Raw genomic sequence first — 26306 nt, forward strand, 5'->3', positions numbered from 1 at the left:
CTCCTGAATGGGGAATGAGGCTTTGTTCTGGGATGGACTCAGCATTTCTCAAGAACCTACTATGTGCACATTCAGTGCTGGTTGAAGTGAAGCCTTATTCCAGCTCCAGTGATACAAGGTGCCCAAGTCACAGCCTCTTCCCTCACCTCACAGGGACCTCCCACACCTCCATGTGACCTCAGCCTGCTGTGCCCACCCACCCCGTTGACCCCGCGAGCATGCTTGGGCTTGGAAAGGCACGTCTGTGGGTGTGAGACGGAGCCACAGCATTGGGTGACTAGGGGGAAGCCAGGTAAGTGTCCACGCTTGGTCCCATCCTGGCTTGCGGATGAAAGGGAGGGGGTCCAGCCTGGGTGTCAGGTGGCCCCCTGACACACATACCACCCGCTCCCGCGGAAAGCTCTCGTATTCCCCGCGGTGGTGGGAGAGAGTAAGTGGGTGTCAAGGACTCACAAACCAGGCTCTGCTGTCTGCTGGAAATGGAAAAGGGTTCCACACTCTGCTTCTGGGAAGGGTGAATTAGGAGCCGGAGTTGGGGGCGGTAGGTGAAGGGGAGAAAGAAGAAAAAGAGATGCGGGTGAGGGGTTACCGAGCCAGGACCGACCTTGCTTGAAAGGAAAGGAGACGTGGCAGGCTGGGAAGTCGGAAAGATGAGGCAAGGGCGGGAGGGGCTTCTCAGCAGTCGGGGCCCTTTCGTTGTAGTCTGGGGCCCTTTCTGCAGGAAAGGGGGGGTTGTCCTCGCTTGATTTTCGCCTGGTCTTCCCGAAGCTTTGCCCTGGGGGCAGCAGCCGCTGGCGAGGGTGGGGGTGTTCCTTGGTCCGCAGTTTTCTCCAGTCGGTGCTAGGGAGGAGAAGGAAGAGGGATGTAGGGAGGTGTGACCTGGGCGGGGGGCAAGATGATTTCTTGGTGGGGGCATAGCAGAGGGGGGATTGGGATTCCAGGGTCGGGTCACCATGGGATACAGGCTCGGGATCTGCAGGCGAAGAGAAAAATCCAAGAAGCCGGTAAAGAAAACCACCACCCGCCACCACCCTTGGCTCCGTACCCCTCCCCCAAGGCCCCACCACTCCCCGCACCGCCTCCCCCAGCCGCCTCGTGCTGCCCCCTGCGTTGGGACGACCGACCCACGGTTCTGATTGGTCGGAGACTGGGAGGGGGAGCCGAGGGCCGGATTGGCTGGCGGGGCCATCGCAGGGCGGGGCGGCTGATTGGCGGAGCAAGCCCAGGGGCGCTCCGCTGATTGGTCGGGGACGAGGAAGCAGGAAGGAGGGTGGTGGAGGCTCCGCTCTCGGGGAGTTTGTGGAGGAACCGCGAGCGGCGTAGCGGATCCCGGAGCCCGGCCCCCGCCGTCCGCCCGTCCGCCCGCCTGCCCCGCCCGTCCGGCCCTCGCCGTCCGCCCGCCCCGGCGCGCCCGCCCCCCCGACGGCCCCGCCCGGCCGCGGTCCCCGCTCCGCCCGCCCGGCCCCGGCCCCCAGGAGGAGGCGCTGACGCAGCAGCGTGGAGCCCGGGAATTGAGCGCCCCCGGGGGGTTCCAGCCGCCGGATTCCAGCCCGGCTGGGGCCTGCGGGCGCCCAGAGCCGCGCCGTCCGCGTCGCCGTCCCGGTGAGCTAAGGGCTGGGGTCGAGGAGGGGGGAAGGGTCGAGCGGGCGGGAGGGAGCGAGCGAGGGAGGCGGACGAGTGTAGAGGAGAGGACCGGTCGCCCGTCAGCGCGCCCCACCGAGCGCGCCGCGCCGCCGCCCCCGCCAGCCCGGGAAGGGACGGACGGTCGGACGACGCGAAGCAGGTGCGGCCGCCCGTTCTCTCTCGCCTGCTCCCGCCCCCGGGTCCGGCGCCACGGTCCCGCCATCGGGGAGCGCGGCACGCCTCGAGGTGACAGCCCCCGGGGGTTGCTCGCTTCGATGGCCGGGGGCGGGGTGGGTGGCGGCTGCAGGGTGGCAGCTTGGCCGTGCGGCAGCGGCGCGGGCGTCCCGGGCCGCGGAGGGAGGGCGGGAGGACGCCGGTTGTTTCCTTGCCGCGGCGTAGCCGGCTCGCCTCCGAGTGCGCGGGCGACGAGGCCCTAGTCCCCCTCCCCCGCCATGCCCCCTCCCCCATCGCGGTCCTCGAGGCTAGGGGCCGAGGCCGGGGGCGGCGCCGCGGGATTGCCCGCTCTAGGTGGGGGGCGCCCTCCCGCGCTAGGAACTGACCAGTTATTGCTAGATGGGGGCAAGGGGTGGGGGTCGCGCTGTGGTGGGGGCTAGTGTAGACCCGATCGCATCGGACTGAGAGGAAGGGAGGCGCCGAAGACGGAAGGGAACCGGTTCGAGAAGCGACTGTGGGCCGCGGGAGGCCCGGCGCGGACCCTGCAGAGCGGCGGCCGAGTCCGAGGTGGGGCGGAGGGATCGAAGTTGTCAGACCGCCTCCAAGTGACAGCAGGACCCCGTGCTCTGGGCCCGGCCTGGTCTTGCCCTGCCCGCTTCGCCGCCGCTCCTCTGGGGCCGGTCAGGTCGGGCCCGAGGGGCCGGCTCGGCGGTGAAGCGCCGGACAAAGGCGGCGCCGGAGCGGGCGCAGGTGGTGGCGTCGGGGAGGGGAGCGGGTCCGAGCCACCACCCCGAGGGGCGGGCGACAGGGCCGGACTCTGCCCCGGGGATTGCGGGGGCCGGGGTGCCCGCCGAGAGGAGCTGTGGCACTGGTCACCAGGGCTCCAGCCGCAGATCGCTAGCGAGGTTCTGGGAAAGAGTGAGGACGACCTGGCCAGGATGGAGGGGCACAGGGGCAGAAATAGGGGAGCACATAAGGTGGGCCTGGCCGGTAACGACCCGGTTGATGGATTCACGGAGGCAGGCGGCTATTCGGTATATCATTCTAGAGCCTGGTAGGAATGAAGGGTTTCAGCAGTCTGCACACGGGCAGAGGTTTAATCCCACCTGGGAGATCTCTCAGTCGCCCATTGTGGACAGTTTCAAGAGGACAGAGATCAGTTGGATTGGGGATTAGGAAACACCCTCCAGATGTGCACTAGCAATCCATCCTCAACTGCTTTCAGCACTTTTTTTTTTAAGCTAAAGAAGGTACCTACATAGGGAAATGAGAAGCTGAGTTTATGAATTCAGGCAGAAATTTAATGATTAAATAAAAAAAGCTTCCAATTACTTTTTACCTTCTTCATCCCCATGTCGTCTGGAAAGAGGCCCCAGAGAGACCACATGTCCTGGAGGGACACGTTGTACTTGGCCATCTGGAGGACATTTGGGAACCAGTGGCTTAAGCTGTGAGCTTCTCTGAGCCCACCAGTGACTAGCTCTAAGGTAGATGCTATTTTCGCATTTGTAAAACCACCCTCAGAGTTCCTGTGTCCCCTTACGTGACCCCAAAAAGGAAGAGTTGGGAACACAAAGACATGGGGACTCATGCTGTTTAGAATGCAGACTTTTGTTGAGAATCTGGGTTTGAGTCCCACCTCAGGTAGGTGTTGGTTAAGAGCTGCTCCCAGCTATAGTTGGCTGTAATCTCACTCTTGGGAAAGCAGCCTGTCAGCCTTGCTTAGTATCGGCACAGAGTTAATTTATGGCCACCCTCCATCGTCCCCAGGAAGGTCTAGACCCCAGCCTGAGTGGAGTTTGAGGCTGTGGGAATAAAGTTTGTTCTGAGATTAATGTCATTTGTATGTCTAAGATTCAGAGAATGATGAAGGCCCTCATGTCTTCTCTGAGGCTACACAGTATGTGATTCTTTTGGTGGCAGTAAAAAGAGGGTGACCTAGTCTGGGCATTGGATATAAAGGGGAATTAATTACCAAAACAATGGTTTTCCTCTTTGACAGGTTCTTACCAGGCCAGGAGTCCCATGTCAGTCAGAGCCAGTGGTTAGGAGGGTTGGCTCTGAAGAGGTTAGCCAGTGAAGAGGTTCTCCTCTCTTTTATATCTTCCTCCTTTTTTTTCTTTTTGTTTTCCTGCTCTCCCCATGTCAGGCCTGTGTTGTTGTCATGGCCTCCCTTTTCCTCCTGCTTCCTCTTATCCTTCTGATCCAGTCTATACACAGCTGTTAGATGATTCTTCCTAAAGCACCCCTTCCCCTTGTCACTCATCTATCCACGGACTTCCAGTGGCTCCCCTTTTCCTACAGTCTGATCCCAGACAGTTCCCCTCTGACTCTCCCCTAGCTGTGCTACGTACATTTATCTCCCTGCTTCTGCTGCTCTCCCCAGTTGCCCCCAGTGAGGAGCCCCTTGCCGCCTTCTCCTCCCGCCTGAACCCTATTCATCCTGCCTTTCTCTGTCACTCATGCCACTCCAGGCCAACATTGACTGTTAAACGTGTGCATGCACGAATATTCCAGAATTCCTGATAGAGTGCTGTTTTTGTTGAATGAATAAATGCAGTTGACTGCTTAGTTGGGTGGGAACAGAGAGGAAGCCTTCCTTTCTGCTTCCCCAGCAATGTTCAGTATGGAATCCTTCATGGTTTCCAACCTTTTCTGTCAAAGGCATATAGAAAGGGCATGTTTGGGGTGCTTTAGTGTAGGAAACAAATCAAATTTAGCTGTTTCTGATATTCTGTCTGGTGAAAAGTCTGTCCTGTGGGTTGCTCACATGACACCATATAGACATGAATTGGAAAAAGATTATAATCCCGTTTTACTCCTATCCCACCAGGCCACTTTCTCTTTGCTACTCTTAAGCAATTTTCCTTGATGCTAAATGAATCCATATGTTTTATCTCTTCTCACCCCCAGGTGTAAATAAGGGAGAAAAGAGGGTTCTGAGAACAGAAAAGAAAGATCCCTGGGTCTGGCCCATGGACGGGATTTTGGGGACTGGTGTTGGAAGAAGTGTTTATAGGGGCATTGCTGATGTGGGAGGCATGATCAGCCCCACACTGGACCCATCAGAAAGGAAAGCAATGATCCCAGCTGTCTCAGAACTTCAGTTTTGTTTACCATCAACCCCAGACCATGGGGGAAATGGGAATGAAGACTGGTGACTGGTTTGAGTCTAGACAGTGAAATTCTGCATCCATCCCCTTTCCCCCAAACCTCTCTTTTGTGCCCCAGTTTGATGATTAATGGACCAGCATTTCCCTTCCAAGCTGGAAAGCCACCCCTCACAGTTGCCATGGCAATGTAGACCGCTCCCCGTCAATTAAAAAAAAAAAATCCCTACTACTTCTCTCCTTGCTTGTACTGTAGCAGGAGATTAGCTACCTCAGGATGCAGCTCCTGGGCCCTCTCCTGAGCTGTTCAGGCTGTTCTGCTCTGTGTTCTAGAACATAGTCCTTGCTCTCTTTCTTCGGTTTGCCTGAGTTTCTTCACCCTGAGCAAATTGTGCTCCTCTTAGTTTCAGCAAACCCTAAAACACTTCTATGAAGAAGCAGAGAAAATTAATGTTTCTTTTATTCATCTGCCATGCAAATGAAAAAAACAGAAAGAGCCCTCTTCTAGTTTTCCATTTGGGATTAAAAAAAAAAAATCCCATCTACACCTTCTCTGGTATGTAGGGGTATAAGCTAGGGAGCATTTTGACATCCATAAAGGAAGTTTCAGTAAACCTATTCCAGAAGGAATTCAGTTGTCCAATATACTTCACACTGGAAATCTATGGGGATTTTCAATTTATTTATTTTCATTCCTCCTACCTCTCTGTCCCAGCATTCAGGAGGACTTGTGTGTTTTTATTTTATCTGTTCTTACTCCTCTTGGCCTTGCTTCAGCAACATCTGGCCTCAGTGCCCTGTTGCAAGGTGAGTCATTAAAGAGAAAAAAAAACTTACAGGAAAAAAAGTCTCTGGAATTGAGAAGTAGCCTGTGTTGAACTAAGGCTGCCAGGTTTATGGAGCATTATATGGACAGCCCCAACATTAAAGGGCCTCCTTTTTATGAATGGGTTGTGAAGAATGTAAATAAAGCAGCATCTCTCAATGGTGAAGCATTGTACATAAGCAGTACTACCCTGGCCTAAGTATTTATGGGAATTTGCTAGCACAGCCTGGCAAGACTCACTTCCTTTGTGAATTTGCCATTGTGCTGGGGACTTCGAAGGGACAAGGAAAGTGTGCTTCTATACTCAGGGCAGACCCAGCACTCCTGCTCTGCAGTTTCCTGACCTTGACTTGATGGACTGGCTCATGGCTCGAAGTGCCTGTTAACCGTGAAAAGATGGAAGGTACAGAGGGTAGTCAAGAGCTCATGATGATTGGAAGCAGAGGCTCTGATGCCTGGGGTCCTTAGATTCTGCAGTTTCTGACCCTTTGTGCTGCTTCAGCTTCCCCAGAACAGGGGACAGAGAGGACCTGGATGATGAAATCTGGCCTGGTTTAATGGAAGGCACCTAACTGGAGTAAAATGGACTGGTTTGAATTTCAGTTCCTTTATGTTTCCCCTGCCCACCTCCTGGTATGGCCACTAATGAGCAGTAAACTGGCTAACAGGGAGGAGGAGGAAGAGCAGTGGCAGCCTGGAGGCTGCAGACCGCCTGTTCAGGGGCAGACGAAGAGCTGCTGAGAACCATCCCAGGCCTGAGGTTTCACTGGGGGGCGTGGGGTGGGGTGGGATTGGTGCCCTGCCCTAGGCAACTTGGTCTAGAAACCAGGGACCACAGAACTATGGATATGGTGAGCTGGCCTAAGGCAGTCAGTCGTGTCCAGGACTTTGTGTTGTGTCCTGGGAAGGATTTTCATCCAGATTCCATATTTCCCAGTGGGATACGCCTGCAAGGATGGTTGGTTTTTCACCTGATTCAGTGTATTCCACCCCTGCCCCCCCCCCCCCACACACACACAAGAAAAAGATAAAAAATACCATTGTCTTTGAGATGCTCTGCAGGCCAAATCTACCAAGAATAAAAAATGGGTTTGTCTTTTAGCCTCTCTGAGGTATAAAATGGGAAATTTTTTCCAATGCACCAAGTTATCGGAATGAAAAAAATGACAAGTGACTTGTTAGTTAACAGGATGGTTGCCAACAGGAACTTGGGGTCTACATCTTCTTTCTCATGTCAGCTTTTCTAGTGGATTTGGCAGCGAGGGGTGAGGTACTTCCCCTGTCCTAGGTTAAGGAGATGGAACCTGTTGCATTTCTGCTCTTTGTGACCCCGGGATCTCACCTGGAGGGGTGCAGATTTCTCCTACTTCCAGTCCATCTTCAGTGCCTGTTTGGGCCCCCATCCTCCTTACACGGAGTTTTCAGTTTCCTTCCTGCAGAGGGGGGTGACCCATACTTAGACCATTCTCCAACTGTTGCTACCTGTCTGAAATATTTGGGGAAAATTCAGTTTATTAATTACATTCTTATTTGGCCAAGTGGTGTAGAGGTGAATTATCAGTTTTTAGAGGACCTTTATAAAAATTATGGGAAAAGTGTTAGGGTACTGCTTGATGCCAAGATATGCTGACAGGTATGCCAGAAGGGGAGATTCACATGTCCATTATAGGCCCTCAGAAGTGAGTGGTGTCCCCTGCTGTGTGCCTGAAGGGGTTCACACGATTTGGACAGAATATGAAAAAGAATTACAACCCTGACCCGTGTACCTCAGTTGGTTGGGTGTCATCCTGCAAAGCAAAAGGTTGCTTGTTCGATTCCTGGTCAGGGTACATGCCTGGGTTGTGTATTCCATCCCCCCAGCCCACAGGGCAACTAATGGATGTTTCTTTCCCTCTCTTTCTCCCTCCCTTCCCCTCTCTAAAAATAAATAAACAAAAGTCATTAGAAAAAAAACGATTATAAAATTGATGAAATGACTAAAATAGATGATCTTCAGAGAAAATTGAAAGGACTTGGATTTATGTAGCCCCCAGGGAGGTAGTCAAGGGACAGTTATTATGTCTTCGAACAGTAAGATTATGTCTTTGAACACTAAGGTGCCTTTTTGGATAAATTTCAGTCTTCATCACAGTCCAGGCTGGAGGAAGGATATTGCACCTGATTAAAGAGGTGTGGTTAGATGTGGGGGGGGGGGGGTGTCTTCTTTTCTGCATTTCCTGTAAAATCAAGAAAATGTGACTTTGAAGCCTTTGCCCTTTTCTAGGATATAAAATGGGTTTATTTTCAAAAGTACATGTAAAAATTTATTGGGAAATTCGAGCAGACTTCTCTATAGAAACAATTTATAAATTTATGTTTACATTCCCTGGCCAGCTCACCGATGCCATTTAATTGGAATACATCTTCAATTCCTTTGTGATGAAAAATCAGGAAAAACTAATATTGCGTTGATGCCAGTAGTTAAAACAACACAGAAAAACAAAATTGAATAAGCAAGTTGATCTTGAATGTTGGTCTATGACCCAGCAGCTGTCCTGTGTTGCAGTGGTGGTGTACAGAGAGGTAAAATAATTTGCCTTTCTCTACCGCTATTTTCTCCTTTTCTGGATGAGATCGTAACAACTCTCCTGTGAAGTGAATGTGAGGATAAACGAGAGCGAATGCAATGTAAGGCACACAGTGAGGGCTCGACAAACGTGAGCCATCCTGTTAGACTAGAAGCCTCTGCGGTGGAGCAAGACTTTCCTACCCTGCACATTTAGGGGATCTGGGGACTAATAATGTTAACTCGGGTTCATTGCTGCTGAATTCACCTTAATATTAGTGACATTCTTTGTCTTGATGGAAGTGTGCCTCTTGCTCTCTCTTTTTTGTAAAGATTTTATTGCCCTGGCTGCTGTAGCTCAGTGGATTGGGTACTGGCCTGAAAACCAAGGGGTCGCTGGTTTGATTCCTGGTTGGGGCACATCCCTGGGTTGTGGGCTGGGTCCCCAGTTAGGGGTGCACAAGAGGCCACCACACATTGATATTTCTTTCCCTCTTTCTTCCTTCCCACCCCCTTGCTCTAAAAATAGTGACGGTTTGCCTCTTGCACACCTCCAACCGGGACCTTTGCCTCTCCACGCTCCCAGTCAGGACCTGGCCTGCAACCCAGGCATGTGCTCTGACTGGGAACCGAACAGTGACCGTTTGGTTTGCAGGCCGGTGCTCAGTGCACTGAGCCACACCAGCCAGGGCCACCATTGCTCTCTTAATGGTTTGGGAATAAGAATTGGAATGAGAGGAATATTTCCTGAGCTACCTGGGCAAGTTGGCAGAGAGAAGAAAGAATGATAGTGAAAGAGGGTTGTGCTGTGTAGATATGAGAGCTCCCCTAAAGTAGCCCTATTGAACTGTGTGTTACACTGAAGAGGCACAGTGGACTTCTGGGGATGGGGAAGACTTTGAGGGTCAGTTTCTCGTCCTGGGCTCCAAGTGATGCCATTAGGCTAGGATAGAAATATATGAGGTAGGGCAGGTGGGCAGCCAGATCTTCATTTATTCAGCAATAAATGGATGGACTTTGTGGTAAGGAAGGCAGAGCTGGCCTGTCTCCACAGAACTTGCATCCTAATGGGGGTGCCACCAATCACTTAGTTAATTAGTTAGGTGTGAGATAGTCAGGTTGGGTGCCCGTAACTCTGGTAGGGTCTGCCTTGTGGTTCTGCTCGTGCTGGTGGAGCATTGGGAAAGCCCAGTCTTAAGTCTTGTTCCTCATGGCTAGTTCCTTCAGGAGGTTAAGACCTCCTGGGGAGGCTGAGGGCAGAGCTCCCATCTCTGCCTGGCTGGCCAGTTTCTTCTGTTCAGGATGAAATAGCACCTCCAGTCTTGGCAAGCCATCCTAGAAATCTAAGTTGTTGGTTCCTAGAGTGTCCTGGTGGTTTAACCAACACATATCCTTTGCTGCTCCTGGACACGGGCCCAGAGCAGGTTGGTGAACTATTGTGTTTTTTGAAGAATGGTGCATAAGTAACATGAAGTTTCCACCCAATTCTGCTGAGGGCCTGTTCCTGAGGTTTGGGGAACCCAGCCCTCTTTCTGTTTTATTTCTCCCAAGTTGTTAATTGCCAGGAGCAAATGGGTCCTGCTCCAGGAGTAGATTTGCTTCTGGCTCAGCCTGGGCACTGCTGCGTCTGGGTGGGAGGGTCTGGGGGAGCCTTAGCCTGGAGCTCCCTTGTCCCCAGCCTGAAATAGTTCTGCATGGAGCCTGTAGGGCTGACTCTGGGGAAAGGTGTATTTGTCTCCTGCCTCAAGACTAGCTTTTGTCTGTTGCCCCTTCCTGAATGCAGACATCTGTGAGACGAATTTCTGAGTGCTGCCCACTCCCTACTGGGCTTTTGTTCCCTCCCTACACCTGGCATGAAGGACACCTTCAGTGTCTTGAGTGAAGTCCCGGCTCAGGTGTGCCCTCTGAGACTGCCTTACGGCGAGAGCTCTGTCCACCAAGTTCCGAACACTTCAGCCCAGCCCCTGTCACTCTCTTGTCCACTGTCTTCCCACCAGCCCAACCTCCAATTTCTTAGGGTTTTTTTGTTGTTGTTTGTTTGTTTGTTTTTCATTTTTCTTTAGCACTTAACTTAATATTTGAAATGTAAGGAAGAAGACTGAGCTTGTATTGATCACCTTTTGTATACCAAGCACTCTTAATAGTCACTTGACACACATTCTTATTTAACTTGATCCTCAGAACAACCTTGCTGAATAGACAAGGAAACCAAGGCTCAGAGAAGTTCAATTTGTTGACCAAGCCCATTAGGATTTGCAGCAGCACCCAGTGGCTTCCAGAACCATGTGAGTTTTGCCTCCTCTGTGTTAAGCCATGGCGAGGGGCCAGCAAATGTTGGCTGACAGAGCAAAGGTCACAGAGGTGCTGTGTGCCTGGGATTGAGCCTCAGGTGCTCTGGCTTAGCTGTGCACTGGGAAGAAGCTAGGTGAGGGCAGAGTGTTTAAAGTATAGGTATGTGCCTTTAACGAAAGCCATAAAGACTAGTTTTGTATTGTACCTGATTACCTTCTAATTTGTCAGGTTAGACTTTCATAAAGCAGACTGTGGTATGACTAAAACGCAATGCTCTCTGCCCATGGTCCTAGTTCAGGGGTCTGCGTGTATATATTGACTTCTAGATCCAAGGGGTACCCTGTCTCTCTCTCTGTAGGTAGAACCTTGCCCAAAGACTAAGCAATTTCCAGTGAGGAGGAGATTGCACCAACTCTACTGTTAATATACAGGGGTGGGCAAAAGTAGGTTTACAGTTGTGAGTACACAAAAGTTTATTCTTGTATTATTATTAATTTTTGTGTTATTTTCCATACGAGTAACTGCAGACCTACTTTGGACCACCCCTGTAGTTGTATGCTTCATTACAATTACAATATAAAATGGAGGTTTGCTTTGTTATAATCTTAAGTTAAAACTCCCTTGCCCTGACTGGTATAGCTCAGAGGGTTGGGCATTGTCCTGCAAACCAAAAGGTCGCCAGTTCGATTCCCAGTCAGGGTACACACCTGGATTTCGGGCCAGGTCCCCAGTTGGGCATGTGCGAGGGGCAGGCAATCAATGTTTATTACACTGATGTTTCTCTCGCTCTCTTCCTTCCCTCCCTTCCCTTTTCTCTAAAAATAAGTAAATAAGTTAATTAATTTAAAAAACAAACAAACAAACAAAAAAAGCCTCCTTTCCCTCCCCACTAAGATTTGTATTTCTTTACAGTTACAAGAGACTTTGTGTGTGGAGGTTCTGAAAACTTGGGTGCAGTCTGGGCCTGTGTGTCTGGGCTGTCCTAATGGGATGGTCAGAGTGGACAGGAGTAGCCAAGATAGGGCCAGCTGCACCCCAGACCCCACATGGGGTGGGTGTGGATCTTCCCAGCAGGGCTGCTGCGTTTCTCAGGGCTCCTAGGAGCCCCCAGTGCGAGGTGTGAAAAGCAGGTAGTCTGACAGGCTGTAGATAGGCCTGGTGCCTCTGACAGCCAGGCTCAGCTCCTCAGGTGGCTGCCAGACTTGAGGGCAGTCTATAAAACAAGTTGTGTCCAGGCAGGTCAGGCCAGTTCCCTTCGGTTGGGAGGCCTGTGCCTCCTGCCCATGTGTTTGTAGGATCTCATCCTGATTTTAATGAATTGAGAGCCCACAATGAGTGAGGCTGAATGGGCACCAGGAGGGTGAGGACCTGGGGCTTGAGCTTATTCTGTGCTGCCTGTCAGGGACTGCACTTCTCTGTGGGTGCCCACAGTGAAGCAGCTGTCAGATGGGGGGAATAGGCAGAATGCAAGCCCTTTGACCCCACCCCCAGGGCCTTTAGCATCTGAGGAGATCACCTTTCACCATAGAGGTGAGTGTTTCTCAGAGGTGTGGTTCAGGGTCTTTTGGGATATGGTTTCTGCCCCTTGCCCTCTTGCTGTGTTGTAAACTGACCCCGCCCCAATTCACCCCCTTGTGGGTCCTGCATGGGAAAAGAGCAACATCTCCATCTTTCTCTGGGGTTGACGCTTGGGTGTTTTTGATGGACTAGTAGCAGAGCAGAGTCGAGGTGCAGGCTGGGTGTTCAGTCCCTCACAGAGGAAGCTGGGCTGCTACAGTGGGGAACTGCCCAGGCCCAGGGCAGGCCCACCTGTGTCTGTGGGTCTGGAAGAGGGGAAGGACATTGGTTCCTACCCTGGTAAGCTCCTGAACAGTGTGACTGTGTCATCCTTACCACCCCTCTTAAGTAAGATTCACTTTGGTGTATCCTTTTTGGGTGAGGAATGTGAAGGTCCGAGAAGTAAGTTGCTGTGAGGGGCAGAGCTGGCATTTAAATACAGGTCTGCCTGACTCCAGGGTTTGGTTCGCTCTACTTTGCCAGCTCTTGGGGATACCAGCCACACCTCTTTACCTGGCTTGATCATAAGAATTTCAGCAGCTTCACCTTTCTGTTTTCCTATGAAATGACATCAACTAAATGAAAATGAACAGGAGCCTGCCTTTGTGCTCTTGCTTTTCTTCTCTGAGAAGATTGAAGAAACTCTGTTCACTAGAAAGTGTTATTCCTTCAGGGGAGGAGGGAGGTGGTTCCAGGAGAGCTGCAGAGGAGGGTGGTATTTAACTCAGTGCCAATTGTGTGGCTTTAGGTATAATTGGGAGGTGGCTTGGGTCAGGGCTCTTCTTGGCCCTTACCCTGGTGACCACCTCATCTGCCCTTACCTAAGACCCCCTTGAATATGTCCCTCCCATTAAAAAATAAACCAAAAGGCCTAAAAAGCAAATTTGAAAATGCAGTGGCTAAGAAAGGGGTCAGAAAGGGCAGTAGGGCAGAGCCCCTAGTCTAGGGGTGGGGGATGTGGCCTGGAGCTGGGTAAGTAAGGTGAGAGCCATGGCCAACGCTCAGGACCTCTACCACAGACCAGCCTCTGCTTTTGGGAGGGATCTGGGCTTGACCTGCCTCTCCAGGCCCTGCCCTGGTTTTCCCCTCAGTGGTGCCCACAGCCCACACTCCTCCAAGCCTCTGACCCTCGCACAGCATCTTCCGTGTGCTCCACCTGCTCTGACGAGGGGCGGTGCCCAGGGCTGCTTCGGCTTAAGGTCAAAAGGCAAGTCCTTCCTCCCTTTATGTTTCTGCAACCCCTTGATTTCTAGACCCCCTTGTGCCTGGGGCTGAGATGGCCTGTTGGCTGTCTTTAGAGTACACCTGTGATTTTGGATTCAACGTGTGGTTTGCTGGTCTTTGGCTTGGAGAAACCACCAGCAGCAACTATCCTCCATGTAGCTGGCCGTTTGCTCTTCAGAGCTGGCAACAGTCAGACTGCTTTTCTTCAGTGAGAGCTTGCTTGACATGATCTGGGTGAGTGGTAATATGCCCTGGGGAGCCCCTCCTAGGAACCTTCTCCCGAGGGGGCCTGGGCTACCTGTGCCTGAGAAGACAAGCCTTCCCAGAGAGGAAGAGGGTGCCCAGGTGCCCTTGTCTCCTGACAGTGGTAGAAGTTCCTGGTTGAGCTGGTGCATAAGTGGCAGGGGCAGGACAGCAGGAGGACTGGCAGAGCTGGAAGGGGAACCAAGCCTATGGCTTTCCAGGATCTTCTGTCCCCATGGAGCTTGGTCACCCCCTGCAGGTTGGAAGCTCCTGCCTCTACCCAGCCCCACCTGCAGGGGGGATGTGGGGGGGGGGGACTGCAACTGAGGTTCTCACTTGTCTGGCTCTCCGTAGTTTGGAGTGCAGTGAGGCAGGCATCAGAGACCCCAGCCTCTTCTCGGGATGGTGAGTGGCAGCGCAGCCTTAGGCACCCTTGAAAGCTAAGAATTGTCTTGCAATGTGCTTTTGATGGCCTTGGGTGTTTTTAGTGGGTGATGAGATTTGGCAGAGTCATGGGAGGCTAGCAGGAGGCTCTTATGCTTGATTTGGAAATGTGACTCGCACTGTGATTTAGAGGCTTCCCTGACAGCCAGATAGTCAGCCCATCAGCAGGGGGGAAGGACAGATGGACATGACAGTGGTGTCCCTGAGGGACTGGAGGTGAAGAGAGATACTCTAAGGGAACACATTCCCAGGTTCTGGGGACAGGTTCCTGAGAGTGGAAGGCTCTCCACCCCACCTCTCCCTGCTCGGGACCTTTTGCATGTTGAAGGTAAAGACAGAATAGGGAGGAAGTGTCCCAGAATCCTGGCCAGCAAACTGGGGAGGAGGGCAGGGAGAAGCAGGGACAGACCAGTCACCCTTGGCTAAGAACTCTTTTGCTCTTTCTCTCTGCTCTTTCGCTTTCTGGGCTTGAAAGCACTTCCCTATGCTTCCTTTCTTTCCCATCCACCCCTCCTTGCTCTTTCCTTGTTCATGTCCTTAAAGGCCACAGCCCAGGTGACCTCAGCCTTGGCCCCCAGCCATTCCCAGTCCTGTCTCCTCTGGTAACTTGGAGCCTGTTGAGGGGCTTTGGCCCCTGCTCAGCTGTGTAGTCTGTTCACTGTCCTCCATCTCCAGGCCCTTTGGGGGTGAGAGAAGGCTGGGCCTAGGCTTTCCTAGGAAATACAGATGTGCTTCTCCTTGTTGCTGCTGCAGCACCTCTGGCACAGGGGTGCCCTGCATTTGAGAAAAGGGCCTGTGGGTTTCTTCTGAGAGTGAAAGGATGCATTGCTAATCAGCAGGCTGAGCAAAACAGGGATGAATGGTCACCCTGATTAAAAGCAGGAGTCTGAGGGATCTTTCAGTGTCTCCGTCTGTGCTTCAGGAATGAATGGATTTGCCTTCTGTGACTCTATTATGCTCTGAAGTCTGGTCTTTGGGCTGTGGCAGGTCCCCACCCTGAGGCCAGAGCAACCCCTGGCATGCTGCTTCCCTTTTCTAGTTTTCCAAGTCCTTTCTCAGGAGTGAGGGGCACCCACGCTGCCTTCTGCCTGGTTTTCTTCTGTCTCAACTAGTGCAGCATGTCTCAGGAGAGAAAGGCAGTCAGTGAGCCCAGCCACTGGCCCAAGGCCACTGGAGCTAGCTGGAAAGGACTCCGGAATCCCTGGGAGCCCTCAGGCCTGGGACACTCAGGGTTAAATCCTGGCCCAGCAGGACTGCTCCCAGCTTCTCTCATAGAGTGAGTGAATAACAATAGCAATGGGAAAATTTATCTTGAAAGCCTGGGCCTGCTGGATGGGGAGGGGGTCGCAGGGTGCCAGGAAGGGCAGAGCCTCATGGGGCACCTTACTTGGCAGCACCTTGCTTTGGATTGTGAAGTAGGTGAGGAGTGAACAGCTCAGTAGTCTCTGACCACTGACCCGACCCTCCCCTGTTCTTCATTGCCTTGACTGTACCACCTTCTAGTACACACCCAGCTCTGGCCTCTCTCATTCAGAATGGAGTCCAGCTGTCCAGGTATGTTGGGGGTGGGGGATGGTGTTTGACAAGCAAAGCTAGGGATGATGCCTGGTGGAGGTCATTTTCTGTCAGGGGGCTCTGAGCTTCCTGGCACTCCCCCCATCCTGCTTCCTGCCTGCAGTTTTGCCTGCCAGGTGGGAGACCTGAGGAACAGGGCAGGACTGAGGAGGCAGCTTTGGTTAGCCCCTGAGTTAGTCTTCTCTTGGCACTTTCTTTTCCCAACTCTTAGTGGCTGGTAGGGGTGTTAAAGCTGTATAGTACCACACTAGTGTGTGCTCTCTGGGTTCCCTACCCAGAAATGCTGGCCCTTGCTTTACCAACATCCCTTCCCCAGGCACTGGTGTTACTTAGGCTGCTCTTTCCTAGAATTTCCTGAATCAAAGTGTGTGTGGCTTTTAGGGTTGACTGAGACCCTCCCTGACCACCAGCTCCTCAAAGCCAGGCCTTCACCCTTCCTGAGCTTTTCCAGCTAGACCTGGGTTATAGCTGTCTTGCCCTACGTGCTCAGCAGGGCTTACGTCTTCCACAGCTTAGCAGTCAGGTTCCTCATCTCAAATCCTCACTGTCCATCTCCTTATCATCCTGCGGTCAGTCTCAGAAGCCCCTACATGGGGGGTGGGGGAGGGTGGAGGGGGGGTGTTGGTAATATTGGGTTGGCCAAAAAGTCTGTTTAGTTTTTTCTGTAAAATAAGAGACACATTTTTCCTTTTCACCAGTAACTTTATTGATTTGGATATTTTGAGTATGTCGGCTGTCTCCCGCATGGTGTAATGTTGATTGTTCTCAATTAATATGTCGATTTGATCGCTATCAACTTCAATTGGTCTACCCAACCCTGGAGCATCATCCAGTGAGAAATCTCCAGCAGGAAACTTCGCAAACCACTTTTGACATGTTCGATCAGTCACAGCACCTTTCCCATACACTGCACAAATCTTCTCTTGCATTTCAGTTACGGTTTTACCTTTCTTGAAATAATAAAACATAATATACCAAAAATGTTGCTTACTTTCTTCCATCTTCAGTATTAAAATGGCTACACAAAAATTCACCAGTTTTGATATTTTTTTAAAAATGCATGCTGATATGACAGCTGTCACAATACAGTCTAACAAAATTGTTTCAAATGAAATTAAAGACAACTAAGCACTGCTAGAGCCATCTCACAAAAAAAAGCAAACAAACTTTTTGGCCAACATATTTTTGAAGGAATAGATGGGCCTCCCCCAACCCAAGTCCCTATCCTGGCTCAGTGTCTTCAGGTCTTTCTGGCCTGAGATGAGTATCTAGTGGGAGAAAAACAGTACCAGCTTTGCCCCTAGCTCCTTCTGTCTTCTGACCCTGGAGTCTATGTTGCTCTGTAGCCTCTTCAGGGGCTTAGTTCAAAGAAGGACCCTAGGCTAAAAGAAGAATGGGGCAGCCATTTCTTGCAAAGGTGCTAGTTGCCTGACTTCACTGGACCTTTGCACTCTGGAAGAGAGGTCCCTTGAAAATCCAGGGGTGAGGGTAGGCCGGAGTTACTGTAGGGGGGGCTGGATGGACTGCAGTGGGGGGAAAAGTAGGCAGGGCAGGCCAGAGCGGATTTCTCTCATTGCCTGCCTTCTGTCCTGCAGATTGGAGGTACTCCATGACACACACTCGGAGGAAGTCCCTTCCCATGCTGAGTTCGGGGCCCATTGGCCGCCGGGAGCCCCTGCAGATGGAAGGCAGCAATATGGAGCAGGGTGCAGAGGGTGTGGAGCCAGGCATGCCTGAGAGCCCAGGGCATCTCACAGGACGCCGCAAGAACTACCCGCTGCGTAAGCGCCCCTTGGTTCCTGAGAAGCCCAAGGCCTGCAAAGTGCTGCTGACCCGCCTGGAGAATGTGGCCGGTCCACGGAGTGCAGATGAGGCTGATGAGCTGCCCCCTGACCTGCCCAAGCCCCCCAGCCCAGCTCCCTCCAGTGAGGACACTGGCCTTGCCCAGCCTCGCAAGCGGCGCCTTGCCTCCCTCAATGCCGAGGCCCTCAATAACCTGCTGCTGGAGCGGGACGACACCAGCAGCCTGGCGGGCAGCCGCCGCAGTCGAGGAGGAGACCCTCACCACAGCCGGGACCGTGACAAGGCCACAGGGGGCTGGTCTTCCTCCAAGAAGCGGCCCAAGCTGGGAGACTTTGGAGGAGGAAGTCGGGATCTGTCCCCAGAGCCAGCACCGGATGAAGGTGCTCGCCGAGATGGTGACCCAGCTCCCAAGAGACTGGCCAGCCTGAATGCAGCTGCCTTCCTAAAGCTGAGTCAGGAGCGGGAGCTACCCCTGCGACCACCTCGTGCCCAACCAGAAGCAGATGGTCGCTCCACTGAGCCACCAGCACTGAAGGCCTTGAGGCCAAAGTGGGCCAAAGTCAATGGCAAGAACTATCCCAAGGCCCGGCAGGGGGCCGGCTCTGGGGAGGCTGCAAGCTCGCCCAGCTGGCCAGAGTGCCCTGAAGAGCCATGGCTATCTGCCACCCCTCATGGGCCAGCCAGCCAGCTACCTTACCAGCCCCTGAGCAAGGCTCTGGAGAGCCCCTTAGGTCTGCGTACCCACCTGCCTCTGCTGATGGGTGGGCAGGCAGCCCTGAAGCCAGAGCCTGGGCGCCCAGGAGAGGAGTCACCTGCCCCCAAGCAGGAACTGCACCAGCCCTCTTTCCCTGCACCCCAGCTCTCCCCACTGCCGATGCCTGGCAACCCTGCCGACTACAGTGGCCTGTGTGGTCGGCCTGAGCTCACTGCGCTAGGCAGCTTCTACCTGTATTGCAGCCAAGGTGGGCTGCAGTGTGGGGGCTACTCACCCTGCCCCATGCTCCCCGAGGGCAAGCTGTCCCCAGTGGCTGCACCTACTGAGGGGCTCCTCTTGGCTCCGAGATCAGTCCCTGCAGGCACCCCTTTCCAGCACCCACCCTGGGGCTCTCACTATGGCTCCAGCGAGGACGCTGAAGTGAATGGCTATAGCATCTGTGAAATGTTGCCCCCTGCTCTTTCCCACATTGGCACTACCTGTGGCGGCTGCTCCTACAAAATGCCTTTTGCAGCAGGTAAGCCTTCCTGGGGATAAGATGTACTAGGGAGCCTCTGAGGTACGGTGACCCAGGAAGGTGGGTCATGGGGCTCCTTGGGGTCTAGCTACTACACGGAAGGTAAGGGGCTTTGAGAGAGGACTACTTCCATGCCCTTGTGCCCCAAGCCTAGGAGCAATCCCAGTTTAGCTTTTAGCAGCCCTGCTCCATCTCCATTGTCCGTGGAGATCTCTTGGCCTGGCAGGTAGATAGCATTGTGGTGGTGGAGAGGGGCAGGAAGGCCCTGTCTTCCCTCCCCATTAGGATTTCTAATCTTAGACTCTTCAGTAGCAAGTTGCTGAAATTAGGGCTTTTGCCAACTTGTCCCCATGTCCTTTCTGCTCTCCTCAAAGAAAGCTAGAATCTTGCTTTCCAGGAGCCCAGACTGTCTGCATGCCAGCCAAGTTCAGCATTCATGGGAGGGGTGGGGGGGTACCAGGCCCAGCTGATAGTGCCAGCTGCAGTACAGGCTGTACAGGCTTTGAAAGAGAAAAAGTGCCCAGGCTTAGCATCACCTTGCTAGGGGTGGACAGGGTGGGCACACTCCAGAAAAAGGCACAGACAAGGTGCTCTCAGGGCCTGTGACTTTGGTGTCTGCCTTCCTGGCAAGACCCAGACACCTGAGAGACTTGCAGTGCAGCTGATGAGACACCCCCACAGTGATCTGTCTTCCCCAGATTGGCAGGAGTGTCCTCACATGCCTCTCCAAGTTCCCTTCCTGGCTTCTGGGTGGGAATAAGGTGACCAGAGCCATCCTGGCTGGCAAGTCAACCCTGCTGTTGGTGAAGTGAGAGGCCAGGGCTCTCCCCTCCCCCAGCAACTCTTCTTGTAGAGGTCTATAAAACAACTTTATAGACCAGTCGACTGTCCAGACTGGTTGTTTCAGATTCTGGCATGAGCTGGGCCTCCTAAGAAAATGAGAACAGGCTGCTTTTTGGGCTTTTCCTTCTCTTGTACCATTTACCAATCTAGACACCTAACTGTGGGACCCAAGGCCCTTACCCCCTTGTCCTGGGACACCAGTAAGCACCATGTGCCAGGCACTGTTCTAAAGCACTTTACAGATGGGAGGCCATGTGGCATGCAACTGAGCATAGACTATAGAGCCTGACTTGGGGTGAAATGTTCTCCCTCACTTCTTTAGCATGTGACCATTGAACAAACCAGTAACTGCTTGATGTCTTAAGTTTCCTTAATTGTAAAATGGGAATCATGATGCCTGCTTTATAGGGTTGTTGTCAGGATAAGTTAATACATTGATAAGAAAAACACCTAGGACAGACTACATGTTATTTGCAACTACTACTTCTGTTGCAAGGCACTGAGAGGTGAAGTGACTTGCCTGAGGTCACACGACTAATATGTGGCAGGTCTGGGATTCATATCCTGGGCTAATTCCAGCACCCCTGCTCCTAAGCACTGTGGAAGGCTTTGAGAAGATTAAGTTTGAGCTAGAGAAGCTGTTTCCATTACTCACCCCCTTCTCTCACGCTAGAATGGGAGATGGCGATGTCTGTGGGTCTCTGAGGTTAAGAAACACCCTTGGTTGGCCAGTCACTCTGCCAGTCCACCTTAAAGGCCCCTGACCCAACCTGCCACTTCAGTGGCCTTTGGGTTCACATTTAGAATTAAGACAGGAACAGGATCTAAAATCAGAGAGGCCAGGGCGGGGTTACTGCTTGTCCTTACCTGTCCTGACCCTCTTTCTCCTTTCCATAGAAGGCTGCAGGTCCCTGGGCCAGCTGGAATTTCCTCTTCCAGAAGCTGGCCACCCAGCTTCACCTGCCCACCCCCTCCTGGGATGCCCTGTGCCTAGCGTGCCACCTGCAGCAGAGCCTGTCCCTCATCTTCAGACACCCACCTCGGAGCCCCAGACAGTAGCCCGTGCTTGCCCTCAGAGCGCCAAGCCTCCTAGTGGCTCCAAGTCAGGTCTGCGCACAGGCTCCAGCTGTAGGCACACTGTGAGGAGCAAGGCTGCCCGCAGGCCCAGCCACCCCAAGCAACCACGTGTCCAGCGCCCACGTCCACGCCGCCGCCGCCGCCGCCGCACTAATGGCTGGGTACCTGTAGGGGCTGCCTGTGAGAAGGCCGTCTATGTCTTGGTGAGTGCCAGGTCTAAGCTGATGGGAAGGATTCGAGAGGGTGGCTTTGGGGATATAGGACCTGTGGTGAGGTGGGTCCCAAGAACCTTGGCTTTGGCTACTCTGAAAGGTGACGTGGGGCTCCAGGTCATTTATGCTCTAGGAACCAATCACGCTAGCCCAGCCTGCTCCTCTGCTTCCTCCTGATCCTGATAACGAGAAGTTATCTGAAGTGTCTTCATCTCTTACCCCTGCCTATGGTGTCCCTTCCATTCTGGATTTTAAAACAGAAGACTTTCGTGGAGGCTTTTTAGATAAGTATGTATAGGGAAAACTTGGGTAGGCAGAGAAAATCAATAATATAGGAACATCTGGGATGATGAAAAGAATGTTGACTAAAATTTATTGAGCACTTCTTAGGTGCCAGAACCACGCTAAGCACTTTGCATGCATTATCTGCTTTCATCCTCACCACTATCCTATGAGGTATATACCCCATGTTCCTGTAATTAGCTTTACCTCACAGATGAGGAAACTAAGGCTTAGCAGTAAATTTAAGTAACTTGCCCAAGGCTACACCACTTGCCCTGGTGGTTGAAGGGTCAAGCCCAGATTGTTCCACTTTCCTACCCCTGTTCCCATTTCTCATCTTTTATCCAACCATGGGGACTCCCCACCCCATCCTGCCCCTGAAAACCAGGCTTAGGGAGAAGGGGCCAGCCTGCAGACTGCTTCTGCAGATTCTCATCCTTAGTGGTGTGACTGCTGTGAGGAAAACAGAGAGAGGATGTCTTTGCTCCCTCCCTCTCACTGAGTGTAGCCCCACAAGCCTGTTTGTGTCGTTGGTTTGTTACACAGGACGAACCGGAGCCAGCCATTCGAAAGAGCTATCAGGCAGTAGAGCGCCATGGAGAAACCATTCGAGTCCGGGACACTGTCCTCCTCAAGTCAGGTCCACGAAAGACATCTACACCTTATGTGGCCAAAATCTCTGCCCTCTGGGAGAACCCCGAATCAGGTAGCTTCTGCCTGGAGTTTGACCTGCATTGGTCTTCCCATGTTTCTCACAGTCTGTCTTCCACTCAGCCAGGATATGCCTGCTACTGAGGGTTGCAGACAGCCTTGTGGCTTCGGTTGGATCAGCCCATTAACCTTTCCAACCGCCAGAAACTGTCACCTGTCTGTCTCCCTTCCTCACCTGTCATTGCTTCCACCACACGCCCACCTCCCTTCTCCCTTCATGCCTAAAGGCTTTCCTGGTCACTTGAATGCCAGGCTTGGCCTGAGGCATAGGACATGGGTGGCCAGAGCCTGCAGGATTGGCCTCACATTGATGCTGGATGAGCTTCCAGGGCAAGTGGCCAGCCTGCCTGCCTGCCTTGTCTAAGAAACTCTGGTGTTGCCAGCTCAAGCCATGACTGCTTCTCTTGTTCCCCAGGAGAACTGATGATGAGCCTCCTGTGGTATTACAGACCAGAGCACTTACAGGGAGGCCGCAGTCCCAGTATGCACGAGGTGAGCTACCAGGCAATGGGATGGGGAAGGCAGGGGTGGCAGAGGGAGAAGTTATAGCACAAGAAGGTGGTATGGAGAAGGCAGCCGTGAGTAGTCAGGTCCCTAGACTTGTCACCTTGAACACTAGAGAACCTGGGGGAAGAACCTGGGGGAAGGACCTGGGTTTTAGTCTTTTTTTTTCTCAGCACTTCCCCAATTCATGTTTCAAAGGGAATAGTAACCTTTATCCAGAAAGGGAGCCCTTTCAGACAGGGGGTGCCAGAATGTGTCCTGTCGACAAGAAAGGGAAGCGAAGCGGCACGCCTAGCCCCCTTTGGTGCTGTCTGCTGCATGAGAGGGAGGGGGCAAAGGCTGCTCCTAACACCCCTTCGCCCCGTACCCAGAGGTGTGCTAGGACTGGTAAAGCCCTCTGGGTATGGTATCCCCTCACCTGGGCCTGCTTTTCCTCTTTTTTTCCTTCTGGGACTTTGGGAAGATGTGCACCAACTCCCTTCTCCTCTCCTGACTGGCAGTGCGGGTTAGGAAGCCCAATGGTGGGCTGGGGGAGGCACCTGGCTCTCCAGAGCTGCCCAGGGCCTGGGAGGAATGCCTTGGAGTGCCAGGTGAGGAGCAGTTATGCTTAAATTCCAGGGGAGCTCCCTAGCTTTCTGGGCACTAGCTGGAGTGATCTCAGGTCAGGAGTCTCAGCAGAGGGGTTGGGGTTAATGTCTACCTTTTCCCTGGAGTTAGGTGCTTCCAGCTCTGGTAACTGACCTCCTCTCTCCCCTTGAGCCTTTGCAGAATGAAGTCTTTGCATCGAGACATCAGGACCAGAACAGTGTGGCCTGCATTGAGGAGAAGTGCTACGTGCTGACCTTTGCGGAGTACTGCAGGTGGGTGGTGTCTTGTGTCCCTGGTTAGCCTCTCCTCAGGGCTGTTTGGGGGCTGCCTGTGATCCCCAAGGGGATCTTCTCTGGGAGTGACCTCCCAGAACTTCCCTCCTTACAACCTGCTTCTGCCATCTGATTTTTTAAAAGAAAAAAATTGTTGTCTGTCTGAGGAAGAGTGGTTGGAGAGAATTGGGGTGGTGGTTGTACTGTTCTTAAAGAAAATCTAGGAGAATTGGCAGGTGGTCATGAGGGAGGCTCTGGCAGGTGTGGTTCCCCAGTGACAGAGAAAGCAGAGCGCCCCCAGACAGGGATGGAGGCGGCACCAGCCCTTGCAGGGGTCAGAGGCGACTTTTCCAGCTCTCTGAACAGGGTGAGGAAAGAATTGGTCTTCCTGCAAAGGTGGCTTTGATAAAGGCAGTGAACGGTGTGTCGCTACAGATTCTGTGCCATGGCCAAGCGCCGAGGCGAGGGCCTTCCCAGCCGAAAGACAGCACTGGTGCCCCCCTCCGCGGACTACTCCACGCCGCCACACCGCACAGTGCCGGAGGACACAGACCCTGAGCTGGTGTTTCTTTGCCGCCATGTCTATGACTTCCGCCATGGCCGCATCCTCAAAAACCCCCAATAGCCTCCTTCTGCCCACATTGGGGCTGCCCACAGGCAAGTGGGGCTTGGGGCAGGGGGCACTGCTTGAAGCACAGCACTTGGTTAAGGGGCCACAGGGGCCTGAGGTTGCTGGCCTGTGGTTCTCTTGGGGGGAGGGCAGGGGCCCCTATGGGTTCTGGGTCTTACGGGAGGGGAGGGGAGGCAAGGCCAGGGTATAAGAAAAGCATCAGAGCCCTCAGCTTGGCCCAGGGTACTGCTCTGTGGTCCCTGGGCAGAGACTCCTAAAGAAGCAGTCTTCCCTGAGGCTGGGCCAAGCCTGAGGGACATGGAGCCCTAGTGGGAGGGGGGAGGTTGTTCAGGAACCAGGCCCAAAAGGGCCTTCTTTATCCTCCCCTGGGCCCTTCAAGGGGTAGTGGGAGCCAGCTTTACCTCACCCACTGTGACCCGCTGCTTCCCCATCAGCCTGGGACCAGCCTCTTCCTGATTCTAGCACAGCTCCCAGCTCATTCCTTTGAGGCAGAGAGAGCCAGAGCCTGGCTTCCAGAGCATTGACTTCCTCTTCCTGGATTCGGGGCCTTTCCCTGGCTTTCCTCCTTTGCTCCTGCAGTAGCCCCTGGTGCTGGGAAAAGTTACTTGGCCCTCACAGTCATAGGTGTCAGCTTCCTGTTCGCCTCCTGGTGAGGGTCCACCCAGCAGGTCTGGCTTCCCTGAAGTTAACTGATCAACATGGGTTTGTCATGTCTGGGAGGGCAAAGGGAGCTGGGGGGGTGGGCAGGGGGCAAAGAAAACTGCTACCTGATTTATTGAAGACTTCGTCTTGCCTTACACATGGAGGTTCTAGGAAACCTCTTGCAGAACTTCACACATGACTCTTCAAGCCACACCCACCTGAAATCAAACCAAAGGAGTGCTGTGGCTCCCCTCGCCCTGCCACCCCTCACCCTAGTCTTTTATAGATTGCACTAATTTACATCCCAGCGAGAAACAACACTGTATCAGTCCACAGACCTGCTGAGCTGCAGCTACTAGCTGTAGGAGCTAAGGACCCAATTTTGGTTATTCTTGTTGCCCAGGGGCCCTGTTCTCACCCTGCTCCCCAGAGTAAATTAGGAGACTCAGCCCCCCGTTGTAATTGTCAGGACTAGGCCCTGGCCGTGGGGCTCTCTGTGCGGGAGCTGGAGCAGCCTGGTTCTTTTCTTACTTGTACCAAAGAGGAGCATGGTGGGGAGAGGGAGAGGAGCCCTGCTGGCTCGGGCCTAGCGCTGGGAACCTGCTTGTGAGCATGTCCCTAGTGGCAGGAGTCAAGGAGGGCAGCACTGTGTCCTCCTCCCCCAGGCAGGGGCAGATGCGGACCCAGCAAGCTGAGAAGGTGGCACTGGGTGAGGACAGTCAGGCAGGGTCTGGAGAAGAAAGTGGAAGTGAATACTGAGGGCACTCCCAGCAACCCCAGCCCTGTGCTGTCCCTGAGAAAATTGGGCTGCTCCTGCTTGGTCATTGAGGTGGGAGAGGCCTGGAGGTTTCAGAGGTGAATTTACAGAGGGAAGGCCCAATCCCAAACCTGAAGAGAAGGGACTCAGGTTCCCTTGTACGGAATAAGCTGTTTGGAGGAAGGCATCAGTCCAAAGGGCTCTGCAGTACGAGAGGTTGGCAGAATAGGGGCTCTGAAGAGCCAGCGTGGAGCCTGCTGGTTCCCAGGGTGCTGGGCCCCTGCCACCTAGGAGCCCCGCCCCCCCCCGCAGGAGAGATCAAGGCCCCTCCTCCCCAGGTCTGCTGCCCAGAACTTAAATGCTTTTGAAATCTCTTAGATGTGGAAATATTTTTTCGAACCTGAAAATGGAGCTGGTAGAATTTCGATGGAAGCATAATTCATGTAAAATATATTTTAGTTGATAATTTTGTAAAATGCACTTTGTGTGTGTCGACCCTGGTTTCTCAGATCTGTATTTCAGTGTTTACAAGGGAGGGAGGACCTTCCCTCACCTCCCTTTTGACAGAGATTAGAAGTACTTCTTTAAGAAAAATAAATAAATTTGAGAAATTGTATTGATTTAGAAAAGTATCGTTTCCTGCGTGTCCTGTCATCTTTTTGTGTGTAACGGTTGTGGAGGAGCTCACTGCTCTTTATTTTGGGAGTCTCTTAACCCTTGCAGTGCGGGGTTCAGTAAAGCCCGTGTGCAGAGACCAGGAAAGTAGGGGAAAGCAGAGGGAGAGAGGAGGCAGAGGCAATGGGAGTCGACTTCTTAGCACCATGGTAGCCAGAGCCACCTGCCTGGACTGAAATCCTTCAGTTCCCAGCCCTCACCTGGCCAATGACTTGGAAACTGGTCCCCAAATAGGTACACACTGAAGGTAGCACCTCATCACCTTGGGTCATTTCCTTGGGAAGCTGGCCAGCAGAAACTGGTGTGCGGCCCCAGTCTCTAGGGACTGGCACTCCTTGCTGGGAGAGTGAAGGCTCATCCTATGTGCTGTCATGTTGCTAGGATTGGGGGCATCTAGGAGCCTTCTAGCTTCATCTCATCCCTCAGAGCCCTTCATCTGATCAACAGTAGTGCTGTTCTCGCTC

At 53.0% G+C, this 26306-nt stretch overlaps 1 protein-coding gene across 3 annotated transcripts; it reads left to right on the forward strand.

Moving 5' to 3' along the window:
- Positions 1-1434: 1434 nt before the first annotated feature.
- BAHD1 (bromo adjacent homology domain containing 1) lies at positions 1435-25799 on the forward strand. Of its 3 annotated transcripts, none has more exons than XM_090270413.1 (7): positions 1435-1602; positions 17209-18648; positions 20389-20771; positions 21609-21768; positions 22189-22265; positions 23037-23137; positions 23573-25799. In XM_090270413.1, exons 2-7 carry the CDS (start codon positions 17223-17225, stop codon positions 23760-23762), a joined length of 2337 nt encoding a protein of 778 aa, XP_090126539.1. In that variant the 5' UTR covers positions 1435-1602; positions 17209-17222; the 3' UTR covers positions 23763-25799. The 3 variants fall into 3 exon arrangements, with proteins under 3 accessions (XP_090126539.1, XP_090126541.1, XP_090126540.1); XM_090270415.1 differs by having other exon boundaries at positions 1436-1602; positions 23046-23137; XM_090270414.1 differs by lacking the exon at positions 1435-1602 and adding an exon at positions 10494-10563.
- The last annotated feature ends 507 nt before the right edge of the window (positions 25800-26306 follow it).

This window comes from Furipterus horrens, unplaced genomic scaffold (genome assembly GCF_987537825.1).
Source record: "Furipterus horrens unplaced genomic scaffold, mFurHor1.1.pri manual_scaffold_3, whole genome shotgun sequence".
Taxonomy (NCBI): Eukaryota; Metazoa; Chordata; class Mammalia; order Chiroptera; family Furipteridae; genus Furipterus; species Furipterus horrens.

What these genes read in the sequence shown, in the direction of transcription:
- BAHD1 (XM_090270413.1), top strand. Translation starts at nt 17,223, where the DNA reads ATGACACACACTCGGAGGAAGTCCCTTCCCATGCTGAGTTCGGGGCCC. An exon ending in CAAAATGCCTTTTGCAGCAG is followed by an intron (nt 18,649 to 20,388) that starts GTAAGCCTTCCT and finishes TCCTTTCCATAG; the next exon opens with AAGGCTGCAGGTCCCTGGGC. An exon ending in CTGGGAGAACCCCGAATCAG is followed by an intron (nt 21,769 to 22,188) that starts GTAGCTTCTGCC and finishes CTTGTTCCCCAG; the next exon opens with GAGAACTGATGATGAGCCTC.